Below are 27574 nucleotides of genomic sequence, written 5' to 3'. Positions count from 1 at the left end.
GACAGGGCACCATAGAGACGTTATATGGAGCGGCCGCCCCGCTTTTTCATTACGCTCCTTACTCCGCCTGTGGCGACGTTCCAACGGAAACAGGAAGCGAGCTCACTGAGTAGACTTTTATTCCTTTTTCTTAGGTCTACGCCCTCTTCTGGAGTTCTCGGGCAGCCCGGTCTTATTCGGAAATAGATGTAGCTGCCTAGGATCGAGCAGACAGGAGCCGCCACTAGCTAGGCAGCTGACACGCCCATCCACTGTGATGCCAGCAACCGAAGCACTTCCGCCTTTTCACCAGGTTCTTGCCAGGGCGATGGAGAACACGTGATCTTCGGCGATTGGACTTGCCTTAGGAGCCGGGAAGGGTCTCTCTTGTCTTGGCGCGTTATTGCTGGGGTCATCCTGCAGGTTGGCGTGGGCGTGTTTGATCCTCACGCTCCTCTTAGCCTTTTTTTTTTGAGCTAGTTCACTCTGGCTCTCTGGAGTGAAGAATCCTCTGTGGCAGGTAAGTTTCATTATCAAAAACACCTTATCCTGCTTTTCAACCTGAAGGCTTCAAAAGATTTTCCCCTCTGTACAACATCTGAAGTACACAGATGAATCCGCCGAGCCACTCTCCCCATCTCTCTCTTGGCTGATTGTGGTGCTTCCACAGCCCACTCTTGCACATTATCATATGTGCACGGAAGTGCTCTTTAGTTCAGTGGGCTCAGTAATAGTCCGATTTTAGGCATGGGATTGAGCGGAGGACAGGAAGGCCTGGCGTGCTATGGTCCTTGGGGTCACGAAGAGTCGGACACGACTTAATGACTGAACAACAAACAGGCATAGGATCGGGCTGTAAGAGTGCGCGTGGTTTCAGCGTTATTTTATAGGGGAGATCTTATGGATGCGATCAGAGTCGGGGAGGATAACTCCCTTGCTATGGGGAAGCCCATTCTTTTTCCACCTAATTGTATCGTCAGCTTCGTTTCGTCGTCTTGCATGTATATCACTTAGTTTCTCAAATTGTTGGTACGTTTTCAAGCTAGTTTATCTTCCCTCCACCCCATTAAGACAATGCCAGTCATTACGATCAACTATTACGTAGGATAATCTATTTCTCGTCTCTCATTATCATCCACAACCCATCTGGGGGAAAAAATCCAGCACAGTCCCCAGAGTAAATGGAATTGATTTCAATTGCCCAGGACTGTACTTCAATTAAACTCATTCATTCCCACTTTGGTTTCAGGTCTGTTGAATTTAAATGCTTTGAGGATAGCACAGCCTTGTTATTCTCTAATATAGTTTGCTATGCTTTCTGGTTTGTCTGAATTACAATTGCTTTTACCACCTATTGTTTACAAAATATTTGCTTACGCGAAGATGCTCCCTGCCCCCGCCAGGCCAAAGTCCTGTAAAGTACCAGTAGGCAGATACTCTTTGGGAAAACGTTGGGGAACCGAAGTCGCAATCTATAATAAGGGTGGATGAGATGAGAATACTTATATTAAGAATGTAGTCTTAATGCTGATGTAGCCCTAACGAACGGTATTAGAATGGTATTTTAGAGCCGCAAAGGAGAGGACTGCAACCATCAAATATTGCGAAGATCAAGAACAGGATTAAAGTATCTGTACAAAGAAATTTGCATGTGGCAATTCTAACTTTCGGCCGCCCAATCTTCACCGGGTTTACTAAAGGAATCCCACTGATTTAAAAAACAACAAAGTCTTGTGGCACCTTAAAGACTAACAAATCTAACCTGGCATAAGTTTTGGCCCACTTTCCTGCTCCCCTCCCCAAATCTACACACATGATCCATCTAGCCATTGATTTCAGTGGGATTTCCTTCCTAGTAAATTCGCTGAGGACGGCAGCCGAAGACACCAATGCTACGATCTATGCACACTTACCTGGGAGTAAGTCTCAGTTAACTCAGTGGGACTTACTTCCGAGTAGACGTGTTTAGGATTGTGCAGTGCTGTTAGGCGCGACTTGGGAACAAAAGTCGCGGACACACGAAGGTTGCTATTAACACAATGGGAGGACTTGCCAAATTCGCAACCTGTTTTTTTTGCATTTTTATTCCGTATAAAGCCCCCTGTGTGTTCTGTGGTGCTTACTCCCCAGTAAAGGAGCACAGGGGCGCAGCCTTCATCGCGCGAGAAATAAGCCCCGATGTATTCGCGGTTTTGTCTGCCCGGGGTGTTTGTAGCAGCCGTGGCAGTAGCAACAGGGAGGGAGAGAACAATGAGACCCGCCCGCTTTCTCTTGTGATTGATAGCCTGTGGGGTCCATTAGCTCGTCCAGCAAAGTAGGCTCGCTCGCTATAGTCAACGGGACTACTGTGGAGCAAGCCGGTTGCTGTGGAATACGGCCGCCATCCCAGGTGTGCGGTTTGTGGAGAGGCCGTCCTCAGGTTGCGCGCTCTGCAACAACAAGGAAAGCTAAGAATATCAGAAGAGCCAGGCAGGGATCTTATCCGAGGCCCATCCGGTCCAGCACTCTGTTTTCCCCCAGGAAGCCCCCGGCCTCAGGGCGTGAGGGCAACAGCCTCCTCCCGCTGTGTCCCAGCATGCAGAAGAGGTCCGGGTTGCAAACAACATGCCTTCGTTCCTGTTCTTGCAGGCCCTTTCCTGTGCGTTGTGGGAGGAGAGGGGGGAAATAACTCGGGAGGAGTCCCTCGGAGGGAGAAAACGGGTGGAGGGGGCGCTGAAGTGCTTAGCTGGGACTGCAAGGAGGTCAAATCCCCTGTACACTTCGTTGGGAGTAAGCCCCAGCCGTCAGTAGGCCTTGCTTCCAAGTAAATGCGACTAGGCTTGAACCGAGACGGCTAGGACAGCCGGTCGGCTGTGGGGCGGGGCGGCTGACTCCAACGTAAGCCCCATTGCGGCCAGTTGGGCTTCTTTCCGAGCAGAAGTGTGCTTAGGCTCGCAGAGCGCGATGTAGGGCGGAGGCCGTGAGGACCTCCTCCTAGCACACCTGAGAGGAATCGGTGCCGGCGGGCAGGTCCGCTCCGTTAACGATTCCGTCTGCTTTCGTGGCGCAGCCATTTCGTGCGCCATAGAGATGGGCGGAAGTGGAAGAGCTGTTGGTGCGCCTTGGAGGAGCCGCCGCCGCCTCCCGGCCCTTTAATTATAGCTCTGCGCCTTTTCCTCCTCCACCCGCAGGAGGAAGCGGCTACCGAGGCAGCGGCTGTAGCAGGAAAGCCTTGTTGGAGAGAGAGAGAGGGGGAAGGTAAATAGAGCAGCCCCGCCTCGGCGAGAGGAGACAATAACGGGTGGGGGCTTTGGCCGAAGGCCTGATTTGTCCTTCGCGCCCGCTTTTGTAACCTTGTTTATGCAGAAGGGAGCGGCGGCCTTTTAACTTTCCGGCCTGGCTGTGTATTTGCGTCGAATGGGGATAGACTGAGGGAGCAGAAATTACATCTGGCAGGGCCTAGGATTAGAACCTGTGAAGTCATCGTGGACACAAAGGTTCCCTGAACATATACAGAGGGTTTGTTTTGTTTTAATTTAGGACATGTGTTCGCCTTTAAGCGAAAGATGGTAAGCCTATATGAAAGTGCGCTATCTTGCCTCTTTTCCTTGCTGCTAAATTGGACAAGGATTTTGGCTTAAGCAGTGGTTTGGGTAGGTAGGCAGCCTTCTATGGGAACACCTTCATTCAGTAACAAAGCGTGTGTGTGCACGCATGAGAGAGAGATGGTGAGGGGAGATAAACAATGGATGCTTTCCTAACCTAGACAGCATAGTAAGAAGCAGAGACATCAACTTGCTGACAAAGGTTCGTATCATCAAAGCTATGGTTTTCCAAGTAGTAACATATGGCTGTGAGAGCTGGACTATAAGGAAGGCTGAGCGCCGAAGAATCAATGCGTTCGAAGTGTGGTGCTGGAGAAGACTCTTACGAGTCCCCTGGACTGCAAGGAGGTCAAATCAGTCAATCCTAAAGGAAATCAATCCTGAGTGCTCATTGGAAGGACAGATACTGAAGCTGAAGCTCAAATATTTTGGCCACCTAATGCGAAGAGAAAACTCCCTGGAAAAGACCCTGATGCTGGGAAAGACTGAAGGCAAAAGGAGAAGGGGAAGGCAGAGGATGAGATGGCTAGATAGCATCACCGATGCAATGAACATGGACTTGAGCACACTCCGGGAGAGAGCGCAGGACAGGAAGGCCTGGCATGCTATGGTCCATGGGGTTACGAAGAGTCGGACACGACTTAACGACTGAACAACAACAAATGCTCTAGTTTGGGGCTGGGGAGGCAACTGTCCCTGAATCCTCTGATGTAGTCTGTGAGGGGGGAGATGACCTTCCCTTTTGCATGCTGTATGGGAAAGTTCAGGGGAAATTGGGGTTGGGGATGCACCTCTGATGATGCGCGTGCGCACCCACACCCAATCCATTAATGATCCATTAACCTGTTAAGGGGTTGTCCTCCTTCACAATTTACATAGTCCTTGAGTCAGTTGATTTGAAGGCGTTGATTTGAGTCAGAGAGTTATCCAAATCAATTGTTCCTTAAGGACTCTTTAAAATGCAAAGAGTAAAAGATTGTGGAGAGTCAAATGGTCTGACCTGACAATGAAGTGACAGAGCGCCCCCCCCCCCCATTCCAGACCTCCAACTTCCTGCTCTGCCTAAAGTACTAGGACAAGAGCATGTCCTGCAAGATGTGTTGTGCCAGTGGCCTATTGGGACAGCCCCATGATTGTTATGACCACCATGAAGTTCTGATCAGGCTCTCCTAAAGTGACCCCAGCTTGAATATTGAAACTGACCTAGGCAAGCATCCTGGGGTTTACTAAGACTACCGTGAGCAAGGAAGAACAACAGGGTGGCAGGTGCACTGGCAGAATCCCTGACCTGTCTTTTTGGCCCAGCACCAGGTATAAACACTCAAACCCAGCACTTGACAAACCAGTCTCTTGATGAGGGAGATAAAAGCCTTATAATAGCAACATCCCCTCCCTGGCCTTCTAGCCATTGTGAGTGCTGCACCGTTTCCTCAGGTGGACGGTGTTGGGAAAGATCCATTCTGTCCACCCAGGTTTCTGTTATACACATCATCCCCTTCATCCATAATTAAATGGTGAATCATAGATATCTTGTGGAGCAATCTGGCATTCAAAAGCAGCATGTCGAGACCAGAGAGCAAGTTGACAGGGCAACCTAAAACCCTCTGCTTCAGGAAAGCATCAAAGAGGGAAAAGGTCCAAGATGTCTCCAGCACTCTTCCCCTTACTTGGCTTATCCAGCTCCTATCACCATACCTCCCTCTGCCCATGACTACCGAAATAGGTGCAGCTCCTCCGGTCCAAATAACCTCACTTCCCAGGCACATACTGATGTGATGGGGACGATAAGAGTTGCAGTCCAACACTTCTGGAGGGCACCAGACTGGGGAAGGCTGGGATAAGAGTTGCTGGTCTTCATGGCAGGAAGCCATGTGTCACAGACACAGGGTGTTTCCAGATGAAGCTTTTGTTTTGCTGTGGCAGCATGAGAGCAGCAACTCTTCGAATTCCCATTTGGGGGTGTGGGTGTTTGCGCTTGAAAAATATTTTTAAAAATACTATTTTGTGAACCTTTGATGTCCCCTGGATATGCAGAAATCGCCCCCTCCTCTCTGGGTGGCCCCTATTTCACTGCCATACTGGTCAAAATGGATTCATTTGCCACTGTTAGGGGGAATTATGTCCAATAGTTCTGCTCTGTATAAATATAAGTGATGTATGGCCTGCCTCAGAATGTCATATTAGGGAGAAAGTTGAATTAATGTCAAAAGGCAAATAAAATGGTTTTAAAGCACAACAGTTTTATCTGCAAGGGAAAGGAAAGGTGAACGAAAAGAGCAGCTGTTGATGGGAAACCCACAAGCAGGACATGAGTGCAACAGCATCCTGCCACCCGTGTTCCCCAGCAACTGGTGTACACAGGTTTACTGCCTCTGATACTGGAGGTAAGATAATAATGGTGAGCAGTCTAATAAGGGTGAGCAGTCTAAAAAAACTGTATTAAGCAGTGATAGCCAGTTTGAGAAGGATATTTATCATTTCTAAGATTCATTATTTTCATAAAATGGATATTAGACACAAAAGTGTGCTAGGATAGATCTTGGGCTGCAGTTCCATGAACCTATAGTGGAATTGTCTGTGCGGTTTTTGCTGCAGCCTCTTGAATGGCTAATTAGGCAAGATGCTTTTCAGTTTAAATCAGCATGCCTGTTGAGCCATATGAGTGGCTACAATAGAAATTTCAAAGACATCTCCAGCTGCATGTGCAGTTCTCCCTGTGCATACACATATTTTTGTAGGGTCATAGCCTTTGTTTATTTCCTTTACCGATAAAATAGGCTTCAGTCATGTCATTGTTTGCAAAATAAGCCTGCGTTGAGGGTTTTACACTAAAGAACCCTGGTAAGAAATATCACATGATGGTCAGCATTTATATTGTATATGTTATGCAGGATCTGTCAGCCAGTTGAATTGAATGGAGTTTTGAGCTCAATGTAATGGATGCAAGTTCCCTAACTTTCTAAAAATCAGTGTACTCATCAAGAGAATATAAGCAGATTTTAATTATAGAGGCACTGTCCATGAGTGCAGTTCATCTGGGGCAACTGTTGTAAGAGCTATTCCACTTCTTACGTTTTTGCAAAAGATGGGGGGGGGGGAGAAATTATAGTAATTAGATGGTCTGTGGTTAGGATAGTTACAATGACACTTTAAACAATGAACTTGCTTTAAATATTAGTTTAATTATACTGTGGCTCCATTCTGCTAGAAAATATTGGGCCAAATGGTTCATTAGTCTGTTCCAGAAAAGGGTTCCTGCAATCTTCCATTTCTTCATTCTGAGCTAAGCTTGTGAAAGGGCTGAAGGTATTTTTAAATGTGTTAGCCTCTCATTTGAACAAATCTACTAATGTAGGAGTTGGTGTAAAACAAAAAGAAAGATGTATCTGCCCTGAATGATCAGGTTTAACTCATTCTAGCAAGTATTTCGCACACTAAACCAAAATCCTGTATGGACTATAGTGACCTCACAAATACAAAAGACTAGTTAATAATGGCTCCATTGATAGAAATTCTGAGTAGAAAATCTATTGATGCAGATGGATGAGTGCCATGCACTTCTTGCCTCTCAAAAGAGGTTATTGATAACTCACCTGTGAAGTTAAGGTCTTATACTCATTCCAAATAAAGTATTATAATATACCTAGTTTATGAGAACTGGAATGAGAATGACATTTTAAGAAAAAATCCATATAGGTTTGCAAATGTGTTGTGTGTTATAATGATAGCAGTCTCATTCATTCCTGTAGTATCTTTCTGCTGCAGTGGTCATGTATTAAGAGTCGAGCATTTCAGTGCTGACTGTCGCATCTAATACTGACTTTAAATATACAGTAATGTTTCACACAGTGCAATCCTATATGTGTTTACTCAGAAGTAAAGCCTACTCTATATAATTGGGCTTACTCCCTAGTAAATGTGTCTAAGATTGTAGCCTTAGGTTTTTCCTCTGCAATGAATGGAGTTATTTTCAAGGTATTAGATGCTTTTATTTTTGCAGTTGTATTTATGTATATAATATATAACTTGCCTCCTTTTCTATTTTAGGCTTGCTGTAGTTCTAATCCTGTTGGAAGTTTTCAAGCAAAATGACCCACTGGTTTCATCGAAACCCTTTAAAGGCTACAGCTCCTGTCTCATTCAATTACTATGGGGTAGCCACCACTCCAGCTGCAACAAAGATTTGCAAGTAAGTGATTCTAAAAATGTGTGGGCTTATAAAATATGTTTACAAGTAGTGATATAAGACAACAATACTACTAAATGTCTGCCTTTGAACTGTGGTTTTTTGTTGTTGTTTGTGGCTTTTTTAATACAGTGATTTAAGGTCATCAAGAACTCGACTCCTGGAGCTTTTTACAGATTTGAGTTGCAATCCTGATATGATGAAAAATGCGACTGATTCCTATTTTTCACTCTTGAAAGGTAAGGGATCAACACATCTGGCATAATTGCTCTTGGTTTACTGGTAACTTTTAAAAATAAAAATGGATCTCAGAAGCCTCTGAAAACTCTTGTTTTGGGAAACAGAGGTCAAGTGACCTGTCTGTTACTCAGAAAAGGAGTTATGGAGCTGGGAGCAGGTTCTCTTAGTCCCCAAATTACTCAACTTTTCTTGATTCTGGGAAAGCATGGGTATGTAGAGAAGGGTAACACCAGGGGTACCAAATATTAGCTAGGCTCACCAGCCAAGCCTCTATCCTTGCCACCAATTCCACCCCCACTCCCACAGTATTAGAAAAATCCCCACCTCTCTTCTGAGCTCTCTGTGTGTGCTAGAGGGCATAAGGAAGAGGAAACTACTTTTCTGAATTGCAAAAAGCTTTGCATAAGGTCAGAAAAAGCAGAGGTAATGCCTGCTGTTTCTATCCTCATGCAGGTTTCTGCAAATCAGAAAGACCTTTGCTTCTCCCTTCAGCTCTCTACCAAGCATGGAGGGCTGGAAAAAGAGGCAAAGTCTTGTAGAAAGCTTTGGAGGGGGAGAAATAGCAGGCACCTCTCTGGCTGTTTCTCTCAAGCATCCTGCAAGTGAGAGAAGACCCTGCCTCTCCTTCAAGCCCTCTAAGCACGAAGAGTTGGGGTCTTGCCTCTCTTCCTCAGAGGCATAGATAAGGATGGAAATAGTGGGAGAAATCCCTGCTTTGCCTGTTCTTCTTTAAAATGCTGCACTACCATGAGTATTCCTTGCTAGGGGCCAAGGAGCACTCATCCCTAGAAGTGGCAAGTGGTATTATCGATGCCTGTGTGTACACATACAGTTTCATTCATGAATCCTCTAGTATTGGCATGTAGCTTCATGGTAAATTGGCAGGAGGAAGAGCTCATGTGTCTTCCAGTCCCTTTTGCTGCAAGCAGGTGGTGTAGGTAGTCTAGTTGCCACAAGTTATTTGACACATTTGTCTTCTGTATCTCTAAAAGGTACACAGTAGAGAATCATCCCCTCAGTTATCAAGTTCAAAAACACTAAAACAAGTTATTTTGAGTGACCAAAATAATGAAGTTGTAGCTAGTGTTAGTTTGACTAAATAAAGTACGGTGTTGTAATTGGCATTTTGATTTCAGTGTTCCATATATTCCCCCCCCCCCTTTTCTTTTCTCACGATTTCAGGCACTTGATATGTTCTGTCAACATTTTCCTTTTGTCCTTCACTTATATGCCAGGCAGTTAAAATCTTTTGAGCATGTTGCACTGAAAAGACCTGAGCTTGTACCTATGTGCCTGTCTATGGCATCTTGAACAATATCAGCTCAGAACAACTGCTGTTTCTGCCAGGGTCTCTTCTGATATCTTCTACCCATTGCCACAAGTCTATTGAGTGCATTTAACTCATTGTCATAGGCCCCTTTCTCCTGTTATTACATATACAGCTTTTATTTTTTTTAAATCACAACTGGCACCTGCAAAAAATGTTGCAATGTGGAGTGCTCCAATTCAGGGTGCCAGCCAGCCATACCCTCTTCCAGAATATGTCATTCCATTCCCCTACCCTGTCCAGCAAAAACTATGGCCACTGAGCATGGGATGTTTTGGGAGTTTTTTCTAAATACTTTCCCCCTTTCTAAATACTCTTCGCCACCATCTCCTATCCCAGAAAGCCACTCATAAGTCTGGAATAATGAGGGGTGGTTTATGGGGTGGGGAGGTTTGCTGGGTAGACAGGCTTGGCAGTAATTGGCAGCTCAACTTAGTATGAGCAGAAGTGCTTTCCACTTCTGTCAGCATCTGTGAACCCAACCACACATTTTGAAATTTCCCATCTTGTATCTTTCCTTTCTGTGGTTCACTAGAATGAGTCTACTCTTTCCCCGGCTCATATCCTTGTTTTCTAGGATTCTTTGTCTTCCATTGCTTGGTTAATTAGTTCCAGGTAAAGAAATCATCTCAACTGTTTGCTTTGACAGCATGGTATAAAACTGACCTCAGATTAGCCTAATGGAATGAATCTTGGAGATTATTTTTTAATACAGGGAGAATGTGGACTTTTTAATATGTGAAAATAATAGCAATATTTTGTGTGTGTGAAAAATAAATTGCAGATATAAACCTGAGGGACTTGAACATATAGTAGAGATAACACAAATGTTGAGGATTAAGATGATAATTTTGAAATTGCCTTTCATTTGTAGAGGTGTTCTTATTTTAACAGGTTTTATAGTTTCGCTGGATGACTCTTCACAGGACAGCAAGCTGAGATACATTCAGAATTTTAAGTGGACAGACACCTTGCAAGGACATGTACCAAGGTATACATGCAGTATGGTTTTCAGTGCCTATTGTGAAAAAAAATTCTTAGACAATAGTATAAATAGTAAGTAACTTAGGACGCAATCCTATGGCAGCTAGTCAGCAGCTAGATGGCCATAGGATAGGTCGGTTCCCTGAGAAACTACCTCCACCCGCTCCTGCGCCGCCTCGTAGGCAGTGCAGAACGACTCCGCACTCGGAACAGGAGCGCAGAGTGGTAAATATAGGGCGTTCCTGGGGGCGTGCTGAGGTGGGGAAATCGGAAATGCTGATACGACACATTCTACATGTTGTCCGACCACTGCTTCCAGCACTCCGAGGTCCCACGGCTAGACAGTTGAAATCTGCTGTCAAGCCACAAAGGCCAGTCGGGGGGAGCGAGGAGGAGATCCGCTCCTCACCACTCTTCCCACATTGCACTGGATAGGTGGTTGCCCCCGGGCTCAGAGGCGACCGTCAACTAGGGATATTGGAAAAATCCACCACGGACTCCAATGAGGCCAGATTCCAAAGAATCCGGCCTCTGGAGTCTTTGGCGAAATGGAGCACTCACCTCTGTCTCCCTCCAGAATCCGTGTGAAGCCAGACAGCAATCCCATGGATCGCCGTAAATGGCTACAATTAGCTTAAACCAAGGGCTTTACGGCCGCAAATGGCGTAGCGGACGCCATTTGCATCCGGAATCAGCCCTCAGCCAGCGATACGGCATGGCAATGGCGGCCGGCTGTATCGCCAGTCTTATGTTTTTATGAAAGTTATTAGTCATAGTAGCCAAATTGGGGCAAAGGGGTTATCTTCATGCCCAACCTTTGGGCTACCCACAAGCATTGGGCTGCCCATTCTTGGAAACAGGATGCTGGACTAGATGAAACCTTGGTCTGAGCTCTTTTTATATCATTATGCCAATTAACTTAATCTGTATTATGCTGCCACTGCCATGTGTGCTTGTTGCTGCTTTCCTTTTTTGTCAAATGGTCCATATAGTCCCAAATATGAATGATCCAACAAAAATATTGCAATTAGGCAAGTTGGAAACAAAAATGTAAGCTGATTTTTCCCCACGTGTATATGATTTAGTCTTTCATAACACCTGCATCTCTTTGGGATTTGTATGAGTAACCTTTTTATAAAAAGCTCTTGCATGACAGTATAAGCCCAGACAGATGAATGTTAGTCAGCATGAACCTTATCCTTGCAGTGAGCATGAATATTTCTGCATAAGAGAAGCTTCCATTTCTATGAAAATACTGTGACTTGTTCATTCTCAACTGCACTCAATGGAAAACTTTAGAAGTTCTGTAGCAACTTAGCAGACTGCTACTTTTATGTCTTCAATTTGCAGGGGAGGAGTTACTAGAGACTTGGATTTTGTACAAAAGTTATGCTTCAGCCATTCTTACTTGAGGCTAAAACAGAGCATGAATTGTGTTTGACAAAACAGTTGTCCTTTTCAAGCTTAAGCATCTATGTGAGGAGCATACATTTTAATACTTTGTGGCTTGCTCACATGATTTGGGATAGGAGAATGAGAAAAGGGAACTAAACAGAAGCTTTTTGTTCCAACACCGCAATCCTAGATGCATTTACCTAGGAGTAAGCCGTATTGAAGTCAGTGGCACTTCTGAGTAGACATGGATTGGGTTGTGTTGTAAGTCTCCGAAAGATAAATAGAGTAGTTAGTGTGTTAACATTCAGAATTAGGTTACACATAGTCCAAGAAACCATGTGGGCTTTTCTTCTTTTTCCTTAGTGCCCAACAAGACGCTGTATTTGAACTAGTTTCTATGGGATTTAATGTGGCTTTGTGGTACACTAAATACGCATCAAGGTTGGCTGGGAAAGAAGAGTAAGTATTCTCACTTTAATCATAATTGCTTATTAGAAGACTAGCTACTGATCCTGTGCAGAGTTGGGTGTGCCTAAGTCCATTGAAATTGGAAGGCTTGGCTCACCTAACTCTGCATGGGATTGCAGTCTAGTTAACCCATGTCTCATCAGCATTACTGCTAAGCGCAAAAGACATTTCCAGTTATGACATGCACATTTCTTTGTCCAAGTAATCTAGACCCCAGTCCTATGCATGCTTGGTTGGAAATGTCCCACCAGGTTGGAGAGGATTGTGGCATTGGAAGTACAAAAAAGCTAGAACTTTTGAAACCTAGCTTCTTCATACTTGCACTCAATGGAAAACTTTAGAAGTTCTGTAGCAACTTAGCAGACTGCTACTTTTATGCCTTCAATTTTCAGGGGAGGAGTTAATAGAGACTTGGATTTTGTACAAAAGTTATGCTTCAGCCATTCTTCCTTGAGGCTAAAACCAAGCATGAATTGTGTTTGACAAAACAGTTGTCCTTTTCAAGTATTATCTAGTCATGCAGCCCTCTGGGCATGCTACAAGACAGCGCAGGTGTCCTTGCTCCCCATTCTGAAATGGCTTCCTTATGTGCTGCTCCTGCACTGATAGTAGCTTCTCCTCAGTGTTGGTACAACTGGGCTACCTGGCTATTGTTACCCCACAGTACAGGTAGAAGGGGATGAAAAGTTTTCTTGTATTGATGCTGCGACCTTGCTTGCTTTATTTAGATTTGTAACCTGCCTTTGAATACAGTGATTCTGAAGGCAGGATACAGCAGTTAAATCCACAAAATACAGTCCAAAAATATTAATTAAATCACCAGAGAGCAATGAATGAAACCATATTCAGTAGCCGATAGAACATGTGGGTACAAATTCAGGGTGCTAATTTTGATCTGCAGAGTTCTATATGGCTTGAGACCAGGGGATCTGAAGGGCCGCCTGCTCCTATCTGAGCCTGCCTCTTCTCTAAAATGTTTGTCAGAGGCCCTGCTCCAAGTGCCCTGGTCTTCAGATAGGTGACCAGATAGGGTCTTCTCAATGGTTGCATTCCAGTTGTGGAATACATGGCTGGTGCCTACCTTGTTAGCTTTTAGGTGTCAGGCGAAGACAGTCTTCTCCCATGCTTTTAATGGGTGATATATGTTATCTCTCATGCTCCCCTCTGCTTTACAGTCCCGTCTTAGAATCGTGCTACCAAGTTGTTTTCTGTATAGAAATATAGGCTAGCGTTCAATATTTGTGGTGGTGCGCACGTGCGCACGCACACACACAAGCTGTGGTTGCTGCACTGGGTTGACTGGAGTTTTTAATTGGGGAAGGACCATAGCCCAGTGCTAGAGCATGTGCTTTGCATACAGAAGATCGCAGGTTCAGTCCCTGGTATCTTGAGTTAAAAGGCTCAGGTAGTAAGTGATGGGAAGGACATCTACCTGAGAGCTGTGCCTGTTAGGACAGACTGTATTGAGCCTATGTTTCCTAATTTCTTCTGACTCCCTAGACTGTTCTAAACATTTAAAGTAGTATTTTATCCAGTGAGCCATCCTGAAATAGGGTGAGATAATATGACAGGTGAAGGCTTTTCTTTTTCCCCAGATATTTTAGAGTTGTTGTTTTAGATTTTATAGAGTTTAGTTTTTTCGCTTCTATATATTTTATTCCTGTGCTGTTTTGTATTGTTGTAGCTTTTCTAATCTGTCCAGAGAATGTTTGTTATGGGGCAGATTAAAAAGATAGATAGATAGATAGATAGATAGATAGATAGATAGATAGATAGATAGATACTCAGCTAATGAGAATCCTGGCAAATTTGAGGTTGAATGTGAGTGAATTTGTGTGATGTTTAGTATCATTGGTGACTAGTAGTACTAATACATTGCTCATCCTTTAGCATAACAGAAGATGAAGCAAAAGATGTCCACCGAAGTATGAAAATAGCAGCTGGGACTTTCAAACACTTAAAGGTAAGACTAAGAACAGTTCCAGATGCTCAGGAAGGACATGTGCAATACCTCTCAAGGGACTGGACTACCTCAGAATGTATTTGGAGGAATCACGTGCTGGAATGCATTCCAGTGTCATAATCCTTATATGCATGGAGAACTAGATCCTCTTTTCCCTTACATGCAAAGTTTTCCAATGCATACAGATGTTTCTATGAAAATACATTCAAACAAACAGTCATGTCCTCTGAGGACTACACCACATGTCCTTCCTGAATGTTGAAATTGACTGCAAGACTAACAGGTACTGGTCTAATGGCTGCCATCCCATGTTGGTGCACATGATCTAATACCCATGGAGCTCCATGGTAGCAATGGCTACCCCACTTGCTTCAACCCAGGGAATGCTTTCCTATGTCTGGAGGGAGAATGGGTCTATATAGTGTGATCCCGTAAATCCATACGTATGTATGTATCTCCAAATGCAGCTATTCATCATTTCATTATTATTTTTTCCATAGGAAAGCCACATCCCTAAATTGATCACTCCTGTAGAAAAAGGAAGAGATTTAGAAGCTCGGCTTATAGATTCCTACATTATCCAAAGCCAAGCTGAAGCACAAGAAGGTAGTAATGCAATTTTTAATGGCTCTCTATCTCTGGATTACTTTAGCTATTTATTCTACTGGTCGTATGTGATTTTGTAGTAAACGTTTGACTTTACCTTGCCCAGACAAATGCAGTGTAAATTATGCAGTCAGTGTTAATGAAAAATCCATCTGCTTCAGGGATTTTAAGAGCATAAGAAGTTGCCTTATGCCTTGGCAGTCTTTAATTGAGCATTTTTTCATCATTTTACTATCTTAATGAAAGAACATTTCTGTTCAGTGCCGCTATATTCAGCTGCTAGAAATAAAAGGCAAAACATGTTGCATTCTGAACAGGACTTCTATGGCTATTTTGTCATCCATATTTAAACTATTAAATCTGTAATTGGGGTGAATGGTGATGTTTCTAATTACATCTCATTTTGCCTTAGTGACAATTGCCCGAGCTATTGAGCTGAAACACAATCCTGGTCTAATAGCTGCCCTGGCCTATGAAACAGCCAATTTCTATCAAAGAGCAGGTATGTTAAAATAATTGTTTTATGAATACCTCATGATTTAATATACAAGGTTTAAAGCATAGAATTTTAAACATGGAAATAACACCAAGGAAATGCCATGGACAATAAATGGAATCCATGGTCCTCTGGTTTAGCTGAGAAAAGGCTTGGTTTGAGTTGACATTGGGTCCCCAAAGTAAACTTCCTTGATAATGTTTACCTTTCCCTTTAACAATGACTTTGGGGTCAGGGGGAATCAAACTTAAATCCAGCACTTACTTAGCTTGCTGTGCATCTTTCTTTTGTGTACAAAAGTATCTTAGAACAACAATGTATATTAAAGACAATTCACATAGTAACCAGGGCTTTCATACCAAATTAATCTCTTGGCAAATACAAATACCATGCTGTCTTCTCTTTCTAGATCAAATGTTATCCAGTCTGGACCCAGCATACACAACTAAGTGGCGAAAATACCTTCAGCTAAAGTCATGTTTCTATATGGCCTATGTGAGTACTCTGTTCATGTTTATAAATTCTTCAAAAAGATTTTCAAAAGAATAGCAAAATCTTGCATAAAATTATAACAGTGTTGTATTTAGAGCACAGCCTTTCAGGAAGCTTCTATTTTCCATAAAAACATCCTTGTAAATTAGGGGTGCAGAACCTCAGGCCCAGGAGCCAAGCCTGGCCAACCGGGGTCCCAGTCCAGCCCTCTAGGGTTCCCCAGGTGGCCACGCCCAGTTTCCGCCAACCAGTTGGTGCTTTTCCACCTTTTGCAGTTTTTTCGCATTCTAAAAGGTTGAGATTCCTGTCCTAAAGCTTGGTTAGTTACTGGCACGAAAAGCCTTAAGCAAAAATATGCTGATACTATAGCTCTGCCCCTTTTGTCTGCAGCCCCCAACCACCACTGAAATGTGGCCCGTAAGGGCTTCTTTGAAATGGAATTTGGCCCTAGGGCTGAAAGAGGCTCTGCACCCCTGCTATAAACGTTTCAGCACTTAAGAGCATCTAGGCCAGTGTAGTGGATTGGGGACCAACACTGTCTGTCCACCAACAGAATGGAAACCACTGATGGAATGGATTTCTCTTCCCCTCATGCACCCCCAAATCTGCTCTGGGCGTCTGGGAGGCCTTCTGGGGCAAATTTGGGGGGCTGCAGCTGGGAGAAGAGTGAAAGCAAAGTCCCATTGCACAAGCGGAAGTCCACTTGCATGGCATTGGGTTTAACCCAGTATTTTCTACATTGGCCAACCTCATGGTTTGTTCTGTCTATGAAAACTCCACTGGTACTGAAACTAAAAATAGCGTGCTGTCTCAAGTGAGGATGTGTGGCATAAATGAGAGCAGACACTCATTCCTGTACAACACCCTTCTCTTTCACTCCCGACTGGGATAGTTGGTGGTTTAGAGAGCAGGTTCCTTCTTTTTCTGATAGACTTGCTGAGCTACCATGCTGTCCCACCGTGTTACTCAACTTTCAACTACCATGTGTATTTCCCTTCATACATGCTGGTAGTATTGCCAGGTTTCAACCTGAACAACCTTCCTTTACCTTTTAACAGTACCAAAACAGTAGGATCATTTGCCACCATTGTGCCTTCAGCCTTGTTCCTTCCCAGGTCATGGTGCTCGCTCTCCTGCCCCATCCACTGAAGCAAGTGAGAATTCAATGTTCCTTCACAGCATGCTGAAATTATTTGACAAGCACTTTCTTCCCCCAGGCCTACTGCTACCATGGCCAAACCCTCCTGGCCAGTGATAAATGTGGAGAATCTATTAGGTCTCTACAAGAAGCAGAGAAATGTAAGTACAGTTGTTTGATCCTTAGTCTTGGTCAGGTGAGTTACAGACTCACCTGCTCAAGTAAGGGAAACAAGGTAGTTGGATGGAGTGGGAATAATTCACCCATCTCAGGGGCAGATTTAAAGTTACCCTTGGATTCTCTACATTTATATTTAAATTCTTGGATGTCTACATAAATGGTTTTGATGTATGGAAATCCAGAAAAAACTCTTTTTCTAGAAGTGAGATGGGGGAATGGTTTACCCATCACCCATAAGGTTTTTGATAAGTCTAGGAATTACTGTGGTACCTTTCCCAATAGCAGTCTGATGGGCAGAGAGAGACCATGTATGATTGTGTTAAAATACTAGAACCATATGCACAGGAAAAGTTGTGATGTTGCTTTTGTTGTCTCCAATCTAGAGCATAAAATCTCCCTCTCCAGGCTTCCTGCTCATTCGAGCGCAGATCTTGAGTGTTTGTACCTTGTGTTGGGTACCCGGGACAGATTGGGGATTCTGTTGGTGTACCGCCCACCCCGCTGCCCATCAGACTCCCTGCCTGAGCTGACGGAGGTGGTCTCGGACTTGGTGTTGAGGACCCCTAGGATGATGGTCCTGGGGGATCTCAACTTCCATGCCGAGGCCACTGTATCCGGGGCGGCTCAGGACTTCATGGCCGCCATGACAACCATGGGGCTGTCCCAACATGTCATCGGCCCAACGCATACAAAAGGACACACGCTTGATCTGGTTTTCTTGACTGGGCAGGAGGATGGTGATCTGAAAGTGGAGGAATTAACATCTGTCCCTTTGTCATGGTCAGATCACTTTCTGCTGAGGTTTAGACACCTGGCGGCCTTTCCCCTCTGCAAGGGTGGGGGACCTATTAAAATGGTCCGCCCCCGGAGATTAATGGATTCCGATGGATTCCAGAGGGCTCTGGGGGATTTTCCTGCTGGTATGGCTGGTGCTCCTGTCGAAGCCCAGGTCGCTCTGTGGAATGCAGAGATGACTCGGGCGGTTGACACGATCGCGCCCAAGCGCCCTCTCCCTCTGAGCAGAGCCCGGCCAGCTCCTTGGTATACACCTGAGCTGAGGGCAATGAAGCAAGAGGGGAGACGGCTAGAACGCAGGTAGAGGAAAACTCGTGCTGAGTCTGACCGAACACAGGTACGAGCCCACTATCAAGCCCACTCTGTGGCGGTGAGGGTGGCAAAGAGACAGTTCTTTTCCACCAGCATTGCATCTTCTCAGTGTCGTCCAGCGGAGCTTTTCCGAGTGGTTCGCGGCCTGTTACATTCTGGGCCAGGGAGAGAGACAGTGCAACCCTCGGTAGCACGCTGTGACGAGTTTGCACGGCACTTTGGATGAAGTCTCTCAGATTCGTCATGAATTGGACACCACCATTAATGCAGTTCCATTGGTAGAGGCGTTCAGAGCACCGTCTGGTCCAGTTTTATTGGATGAGTTTCAGTCACTGAGGCCTGAGGATGCGGACAAGGTGCTTGGCCAAGTCTGATCGACCACTTGTGTGCTTGACCCTTGCCCTTCATGGCTTATTAAATCAAACAAGGAGGGGTTGTCCGGCTGGGTCCAGGAGGTTGTAAATTCCTCCTTGAGAGAGGGAGTGGTGCCTGCCGCTTTAAAAGAGGCAGTAATCAGACCACTCCTGAAAAAGCCTAACCTGGACTCAGAGGATGTTAACAATTATAGGCCAGTGGCCAACATCCCCTTCCTGGGCAAGGTGCTTGAGCGGGTGGTTGTAGGACAGCTCCAGGCACTGTTGAATGAAACGGATTATCTAGATCCATTTCAATTGGGCTTCAGGCCTGGTTTTGGAGTGGAAACTGCCTTGGTCGCCCTGTGGGATGGCCTCTGCTGGGAGAGGGACAGGGGGAGTGCGACCCTGTTGATTCTCCTGGACCTCTCAGCGGCTTTCGATACCATCGACCATGGTATCCTTCTGGATAGGTTGTCTGGGTTGGGAGTAGGAGGCACTGCACTACAGTGATTCCGCTCCTACTTGGATGGCCGATTCCAGAAGGTGGTGCTGGGGGATTACTGCTCTGTGCCATGGCAATTGTGCCATGGGGTTCCACAGGGCTCTATTTTATCCCCCATGCAGTTTAACATCTACATGAAACCGCTGGGGGAGGTTATCCGGAGGTGTGGGCTGAGGTGCCATCAATATGCGGATGACACCCAGCTCTACCTCTCTTTCTCATCAAAACCAGGTGAGGCAGTGGCTGTTCTGAATCAGTGCCTGGGCACGGTAATGGACTGGATGAGGGCCAATAAACTGAAACTCAATCCAGACAAGACGGAGGTACTGTTAGTGGGTGGTTCGTCTGCCCGGCTAGGTGATATTCAACCTGTTCTGGAGGGGGTTGCACTCCCCCTAAAGGATCAGGTTCGTAGTTTGGGGGTGCTCTTGGATCCAGAACTGTCACTTGAGGCACAGGTGAACTCAGTGGCACGGAGCACTTTTTATCAGCTTAGGCTGGTATACCAACTACTCCCTTATCTGGACAGAGATAGCCTAGCTACAGTTATCCATGCTCTGATAACTTCTCGTCTGGATTACTGCAATGCGTTATACGTGGGGCTGCCTTTGAAAACGGTCCGGAAACTTCAGCTGGTCCAAAATAGGGCAGCAAGATTGTTAACAGGGACTGGCCTGCGAGCTCATATTACGCCAGTACTTTTCCAGCTGCACTGGCTGCCAGTCCATTTCCGGGCCCGATTCAAAGTGCTGGTGTTAACATTCAAAGCCCTTAACGGCTTGGGGCCAGATTACCTGAAGGATCGCCTCCTCCCATATGTGCCTGCCCGGACCTTAAGATCATCATCAGCGGCCCTTCTCCGTGAGCCCCTGCCAAAGGAAGTGAGGCGGGTGGCTACTAGGAGGACGGCTTTTTCTGCTGTGGCAGCCCGGCTCTGGAATGAGCTCCCTAGTGAGGTTTGCCTGGCGCCTACATTGTATTCCTTTCGGTGCCAGGTGAAGACCTTTTTATTTTCCCAGGCATTTTAGCCTTCTAAATTTTTATCTTTGCTGTTTTAAATCTGTATTTTAAACTTCTGCACTGCTGCTAAGTTTTATTGTGGTTGTATTGTTATATTGTGGTTTTAATGTTCTGTATATTTTAAATTGTTTTATAGTGTGTTGTTTGGATTTAATTTTTGTGAACTGCCCAGAGAGCTTCGGCTATTGGGCGGTATAGAAATGAAATAAATAAATAAATAAATAAATAAATAAAAATAAAATAAATAAAACAAGCAGCAATTAAAAAAAAACAGTACCTATTTTGTTACTGCACAGCTTGGAGCCATTTTTCTAGGTACATGTAATTGTTATATACTGTTCTAATTGCATCCATGGGGAAAGTATAAAGGAAATGTACTCTTAACATTTCAAAGATTCATCTCTAGTGAATACAATAGGTTGTAAATGTAAGTATTAAACTTTATTAAGTTGTAGAAAACGAGTGAATAAAGAGCACAGTCTTACTCACTGCTTTCTTGTATAGTTTATGCCAAGGCTGAAGGATTGTGCAAAGAATATGGTGAAACCAAAGGCCCTGGGACTACAGCTAAGCCTTCTGGCCACCTATTCTTTAGGAAATTAGGAACTGTGGTGAAAAATACCTTAGAAAAATGCCAGCGAGAGAATGGATTCATGTAAGTATATTTAGAGCACAATCCCATGGATGTTTAGATAGCAAAAAACTCCCGGCATGTAGGGACTTATAGGACTTTTTTCTGTCTAAACATGCATAGGTTTGCACCCTTCATGTCTATTGCTTTTCTCTCTAAATGACTGATTGCTGTTCTTGAAGTATGATAACAGCCAAATCATAAACATATTTATAAAGAAGTCAGTCTTACTGAGTTCAATGGGTATTATTTAGTAGCGATAGCTATGAGGGAGCATATAAAAATCAACAACCATTTTGTGTGGCTGAGGTTCTAATGATTTAGCACAGGGCACCAGCAGATTGTATTATTTCCTACCTCTTTCCTGGGTAGTGAAAAGTTGGAAGAGCAAACACTTTATCCATTTCCTGACAACAACAATAAACAGCTGGGGTGATGGTGGTGAAACCTTCATTCCTGAATGCTTTCAAATTGTGCGTCTATGAAAAACACTTTAAATACAGGGCAATCTAACAATGAAAGTTAGTTAGCTGGATGGCCCTTCCAGTTCTCTGACTCTGTGCCAACCCAACATTCTGCTCAGTTCCTGCTATGTAGTCTTGAGTTCCTCCTGTGGCACACTGGAGTGGATCTTGTGTGCTGGGAGTGTGAGGTGAGAGAGCTGGGGGGGGGGCAGGGGATTGATTTTGAATGAGACAGAGAACTGTGGATTCAAAGGAGTGATCTTGTGTTCTATGGTTCAGATTCCACCTCTGCATTGTACTTGGGTTCTTGGTGAAGTTGCTTGTCTTTAGCCTCTCCTGTTAACCTTTCTGTGAAATGGGTGTTTTGTGACTGGCCGCACCCACTATGGCAGGTATTTCGTGAATGGACATCCCCCCATAGCAGCCATTTTGTGATAGCACCTATGACACTTCCTCACAATTCCGAATGTGCCAGCCAACCAGTCCAAAAATGTTGGGGACCCCTGATGTGATGATTCTTAAATTACATTTAAGAATCTAGTCCAGAATAGACAAAATGGCTACCCTTATGAACTCTCTTCCAATCTGTGAGCTCCTTCTGAGAGAATCTTGAGAATCCCAGCTTACTCTTACTACAGTTCCTCGCATGGCTTCAGAAATTTGCAATCATGATGGCAAAAGTGCTGAAGAATTGGAGACAGTAAAGTAAATAAAAAATCAGTTGTTCCTAAACCTGAGCTTTCCTGACTGTAGTCTACATATTGTGCTTTTTATAAGGTTGCCTTGTGTTTTGTACGCCTGGGATGGTTATTTTCAAATAAGAATACCGTTAGGGGCCTTTAGTTTATTGCAACTCTGAAACCAGAAAGTTGCATTTTTCTGAAGTTGTACGCCAGCAGAATGAACTCTAGAAGCCTGAGAAGTTATACAAATTTTTGAACCTTCAGCTTATTCCTTTGTCAGGCTGTGGTGTGTGGGGCAATTATCTCCCACCCTTGAGTGAGAATACATGTTAATCTATAGTCCAAGGAAGGGTGTTAGATTTGGCACAGATCTGCTCTCACGTTTTTGGAGGGCTTACTAGCAGGGTGCATATAAGCCAATGACTTTTTAAAAAGAATAATTAAAAACTGGATAATTGTAATTGTAAATGTATCTGTGTGGGTGGGATCCAGCTTTCACCCTGCCAGCAGGAGAACTCTCTTATATTCTTTTGAGATCTACTTGGGACACTCCAGCCAGTGGGAAGGGGTGGCTGGTGATCTTTGGCGATCTCTGGCCCACTACAACCCCCAGCACCACCTTCCATGATATTGCGGATGGTCCCCCAACCCATCCACTATGCCCACCTGCATGGTGTTGTGTACTCTTATTCTTATGCACTTTATCTGGGCTCTGCAATTTTCTCAGTTCTCTATTAATATTTGCTATTTCTAAACAAACAGTGCTCTGCCCAGTAACTACTAGCCCTTCCTTTTTACATACATGATGAGCAAATTTATCTACTAAATAAGCTGGGGTCAGTGTAACATTTTCTAAAACTAGTGAAAATATTGAGCTATATTTGAATATAGTAGGGGTTAGATCTAGGCTAGCTGTGAGTGGGACACTGCCTATGGGACTTGCCTGCTGGAGGATGCAGGGAGGTCATTTTTCAACAATTCCCCTTGCAGCTCCCTGTGCGCCCCCACCTGCCCCCAAAAGTAGCATGGGAGCTGGCACTGGCGGCTTCAGAGGAAAGGGAATTGGCAAACATTGTTTCTGCTCAATCTCCGTTCTTCACAGAAGGGCAAGTCTAGATCCAACCCATAAATTATAAAATATATATGCTGCTAGGTAGTGTTAATATGCCATTGTATTGTCAACTGACATATTTCGGTTCTAAGATTAGCCGATAGTAGGCATAATTGTCTAGGAAACATGGGCAATGTTATTTAAATCAGCCTTTTTCTTGGAAACTCAGGATTTAAATTGCCTGGATTCCCATCTGCCTTAACAAGTATCCCTTAAGGCAGCCTTCTTCAACCAGGTGCCCTCCAGCTGCTTTGGGCTACAACTTCATCTCTGACCATTGGCCATGCTGGCTGGAACCTCATTGTAGTCTAAAACATCTGGATGACACCAGGTTAAGGAAGGCTGTTGGAAGGGATCAATAGTTCCTTAAGATCTTCAGATAGCATCCCTTGGGGCTGAGGATGTAGCCAAAAGATGGTATTGGTATAGGGGGAGCAGGAGGTTTGGCTAAACTGCCTTGTGAAGGCCTAGATCTCTTGCCCATACAGCACGAGAGCTGGAGATGCCTCCAGCAAGGTGGAAAGGCTATTTCCCTGTTGCTTCTGTCTCTGGAGCGAGCACTGCCTCAACCAGTCAAGCTACAGGGTCTTTAAAAACTTCATTGTCTCAGTTGTGGCCCTGGATTCCTGACCCCAGCTGCATCCCAGTCCTAGTGTTCTACTTTGCTCTCTGGTTTACTTCTTAGGCTGAAGAGGCACGTGTCATGTCCACAGTCCTCTTCCCTAATGAAGTGGATGTAATATGACATGCAGTTTATTTAGTGTTGGAAGTGGCTATAGCAACATAATTGAGACAGTACCATCCACAGCAGATCATGGAATTAATGCTAATTGAAAGATAAAATATATAATAGAAGAGGAATGAGGCTTCCCCTGATACTGGCAGGCAATAAAGATAAAAACTGAATGTTGATTAAAACATAAAAATGAATAAATTAAAAGCACAATTTAAAACACAGCAATAAAATAAATAAAAAGCAGCCAACCAGTTAAACACCCCTTCAGCACCAAACCAGTTTACATGCCAAAGGCCTGCCTAAATGAAAACATCTTTGCCTGCCAGTGGGAGGACAACAAAAAGGGAGCCAACCCAGCCTCCCTTGGCAGGGGGCTCCAGAATCTGGGAGTGGCCACCAAGAAGGCTCTTCGTCACATTCCCACCAAATGTGTCTCTGATGGTGGTTGAGAAGGGCCTCCCCTGCTGATCTTAAAACCCGGGCAGGCTTGTATGGGTGAATGCAGTCTTTCAAATCGTCTGGCCCCAAATTGTGTAGGGCTTTATATGTCACAGCCAGCACTTTGAATTGTGCCTGGAAACAGTCACGTGTTCCCTGTAACTGGCCCTAGTCAACATGGTGTCCTGGACCAACTGCAATTTCCAAACACTTCTCAAAGGTTCACAAAGAGCATATTACAGTAGTCCAAATGGGATGCATTCACTAGGTGTACCTTTTGAAAGTTAATTGTACAACATTAAGTACAGTGTGTTTGGCTGCCATACCTGCCATATTTATGGAACTAATGTGTAAATTAATGCAGTTAAATTGTGCAAGTGGACTGTGGCTTTGATGAGTCTTTTCAATGAGAAGACGTAGGAAATCGCTAACACTCAAAATATTTCTCTTTTAGTTACTTCCAGAAGATTCCCCCAGAGGCTCCCCAGCTGGAGCTGAAGGCAAACTATGGTCTGGTTGAGCCTATTCCTTTTGAGTTCCCTGCTGTGCATACACACTGGACCCCAGAATCCCTTGCTGCATTTGATCTTACTAAAAGGCCAAAGGAGGACAGTGTAAGACCAATAATTCTTTCTGCTTTTTCCATTAATGTTACCTGTGATCATCTGCTTCTACATCAGTGCTCTCTCTCGCACTCACATACATCACCATTACTCCTCTGGTGAGCAAGGAAGAAGGAGAGAATATGAATATGATGTTGTGAAGGCTTTGTGTTTGTTTATTGGGTATCTTTGCCTTCTCTCAAAACCCTGCATGAAGGGTTGCCTTGCATTGCAAAGCTGTTAAAAGATGCATTTTACCATTATCTGATTTATTCAGCTACGGTTTTATAATAGCTGAAGAACTAGTCTCCCAAACTTGCAAGCAAAAACTTCAGTGGCTATTAGTCTCTTGATTCTGAAAGCCACATTGCTGCAAGCTGTATCATTTTTTTAAAATAGTCATACCCAGTAACATAATGAGATCTTCTTTTACTTTCTTTTCATTTGCAGGCTAAACCAAGACCAGAGGAAGAAGTGAAACCTCTGAAAGAGCCAGATATAAAACCTCAAAAGGACACTGGGTGCCAGATCTCTTAAACCCCACAAGTGCTTTGAAATACCCCTTGTGAGCTACATTTTGTGAACTCTGGGATTTTATTGTCTACCAGTTTGCTGGCTCTTCTGGACTTCTCCCTAAAAATGAGTTCACTGCTTTTCATCTTTTATAGATACCTATCTTTGGCTGTGTTGCTGCATTTTAAAAGAAGCTTGTCAGAAATGAAGAGATTAAAACTGGATTGGAAAAGGGTTACGATCTCAGTGTAGGAAGTAAGCATTTAGATTACTAGGCACCTGATTATGAAATGAAATCTAGTGAATAGAAGGGATGAGACCGAAGCAGTCTGGGGGCAGTGGGGAGACTGAACAAGATGAATTTTGTGGAAGCTTCTTAAAGGTGCTGTGGAAACAGAGTTGACTGAAAACAAACAAGGCAAGGATACAAGAAGAAATGGGTATTACCATCACATTTCAAGAGCAAAGGCAATTATTTGAATCTATGGGAATTTACAGGCTTATCAAACTAATAAACCATGTAAGGAAATGGTAGGAAAAAAAATACCTTGCACAGGAAATAGAAGGTTCTAACTAGTGTAATATTAGCCCTGGCAGGAGTACAACTAATGCCATCTCTGCACTTAAAATACTCTAAGGGAAATACAAGTAAAAGGTGCATTTAGATCGTGTTTGACCTTCATGACCTTAGACAGAAACAAAAGGTCTTATGAGACAGATTATAGAACTGTGTGTGAAGTCTGATTCAGCCTTTGAACCAGAATTGCTCAACAGCAGTAAAACGTTTATGGAAGGTATACATAAATACAATTCCTAATTGAACTTAAAGTCATCATGAATAAGTATTAAGCTGTTCGGCTGTATAATGATAGCAGAGGCTAGGAAATAATCCCCTATGGAGAGTATCCACAGATAACTGCTGCACTACATAAAGAGGAATCGGAAGGGGATTTAAACAAGTGGCCAGGGGTATAGGAGCAGATTGGACCAAGGAACGATGCAGAGAAGACAAAAAGATGATTTGTGAGAAGGATGAAGAAGAAATGACTGGATTCTAGGTTTGTACCCATTGCTGTGTCACAACTGGGAATGGAGGCTAAAAGCAATGCAACAGGTCTTCCTAAGCAAGAGAAATAATGATTAAAGAGAAAGATGTGGAATTAGATTGGAAAGAGGCAAGACTGCAATACATGGTCGTGTAGAAAAGCAGAAACAAAACATGGCAAAGAGGTTAGGAAGTACATTAGTGGCACTTCATCAGTATAGCGTGGCTATATTGATACTGCTCAGAGACCTGATAGATTATGCATAAGCCATCAAATATCAGAAGAGCAGTAATGTTGGAAACCAGAAATGCTGACTCTTGGGAAATAAAGACAAGGAATGAAAATAATAGTGCTGCATCTCTGTTTGTGCTGCTTGGACCATGCCTCTTTTTGTTAGGATATGAGAGATTCCTAACAGGGTTTCAAGGATTTAGTTTCCATATACGGAGTAGCAAGATATTATATGGAGTCCTTAAGAAGGGGTTTTTCCTTTGCAGTTGAAAAGTTTGCACAGATCAAATGTCGAAAACAGAGATTGAAATGGAAGATTGCAAGGTAGTAGTACTTGCCATGGTAGTTGTGCTTCTCAGAAAATACTGATTTCAGTCTTTCTATTTTTTAAATTAACAATGGTAGATAAATCTTAGCGAACCATTTAAATAAATGATTATGAAAACCTGAAGTGAATTCTGTTTTGATAGAACCTCAGTTTGGAAATGGAACGTGGTGTTAACAAGAACGGCAGTTAACGTGCTTGTGATAATTGACACTCCAGTTTGTGTGTTTATCAACCAAATTTGTATACATTTGTGGCAACTTCTGTAGATTGTTCTGGTTTGCTTCTTGGACCTGTATTTGGTGAGAGTATGAGTGAGATTATTTAATGTTCTCAGCTTAGCTGGACTTGGAATTACTTACCAGGGCCAAAAATCTTGATCCAAAATATTTAGCTATTAAAATTCGATGTGTCTGCCATGCTAGTGCAGCTCAACCCCCTCAGTTTGATTAAAATGTAAAACTATCCAGTTAGTTTGGAGGTCTTCCTGTTGCCTCAGACCAAATTGGATAAAAGAATAACGGGAAGATATTTGAATGTATGGAAACTTGTATGAAAGTCTCTATGTAGTGAAGTCTTATTGGGTATGTAAAGGTCTGGAGGATGTTCAGTCAGCAATCAACAGTGATCAGATAACCCTCAATGGCTTCACAAGCCTTGGAATGTATAATAAAGAATTGTAGTTATGTTCTTACTAGAGGTTGTGGTTAGTAACATTAAATTATTAACCATTTTGCCCATTATACCACTGATGAGTTAATAAAATGTGCC

The 27574-nt window shown here is 43.8% G+C and overlaps 1 protein-coding gene across 12 annotated transcripts; it reads left to right on the top strand.

Moving 5' to 3' along the window:
- The first annotated feature begins 306 nt into the window (after nt 1-306).
- On the top strand, nt 307-26929 carry BROX (BRO1 domain and CAAX motif containing). Of its 12 annotated transcripts, none has more exons than XM_084828718.1 (15): nt 2545-2617; nt 3499-3527; nt 5816-5947; nt 7611-7752; nt 7882-7988; nt 10211-10307; nt 12059-12154; nt 14054-14126; nt 14627-14732; nt 15145-15234; nt 15638-15723; nt 16938-17019; nt 20528-20678; nt 24541-24700; nt 25139-26929. In XM_084828718.1, exons 4-15 carry the CDS (start codon nt 7652-7654, stop codon nt 25223-25225), a joined length of 1236 nt encoding a protein of 411 aa, XP_084684844.1. In that variant the 5' UTR covers nt 2545-2617; nt 3499-3527; nt 5816-5947; nt 7611-7651; the 3' UTR covers nt 25226-26929. The 12 variants fall into 12 exon arrangements, with proteins under 12 accessions (XP_084684834.1, XP_084684844.1, XP_084684842.1 ...); XM_084828716.1 differs by having other exon boundaries at nt 2555-2617; nt 5803-5947; XM_084828717.1 differs by lacking the exon at nt 3499-3527 and having other exon boundaries at nt 2555-2617.
- The last annotated feature ends 645 nt before the right edge of the window (nt 26930-27574 follow it).

The sequence above is a fragment of the Heloderma suspectum genome, chromosome 1 (genome assembly GCF_057233095.1).
Source record: "Heloderma suspectum isolate Gila_16-S chromosome 1, 16-S_ref, whole genome shotgun sequence".
Taxonomy (NCBI): domain Eukaryota; kingdom Metazoa; phylum Chordata; class Lepidosauria; order Squamata; family Helodermatidae; genus Heloderma; species Heloderma suspectum.
The sequence above is the reverse complement of the archived record's forward strand: the minus strand, read 5'-3'. Positions and strand labels throughout refer to the sequence as shown.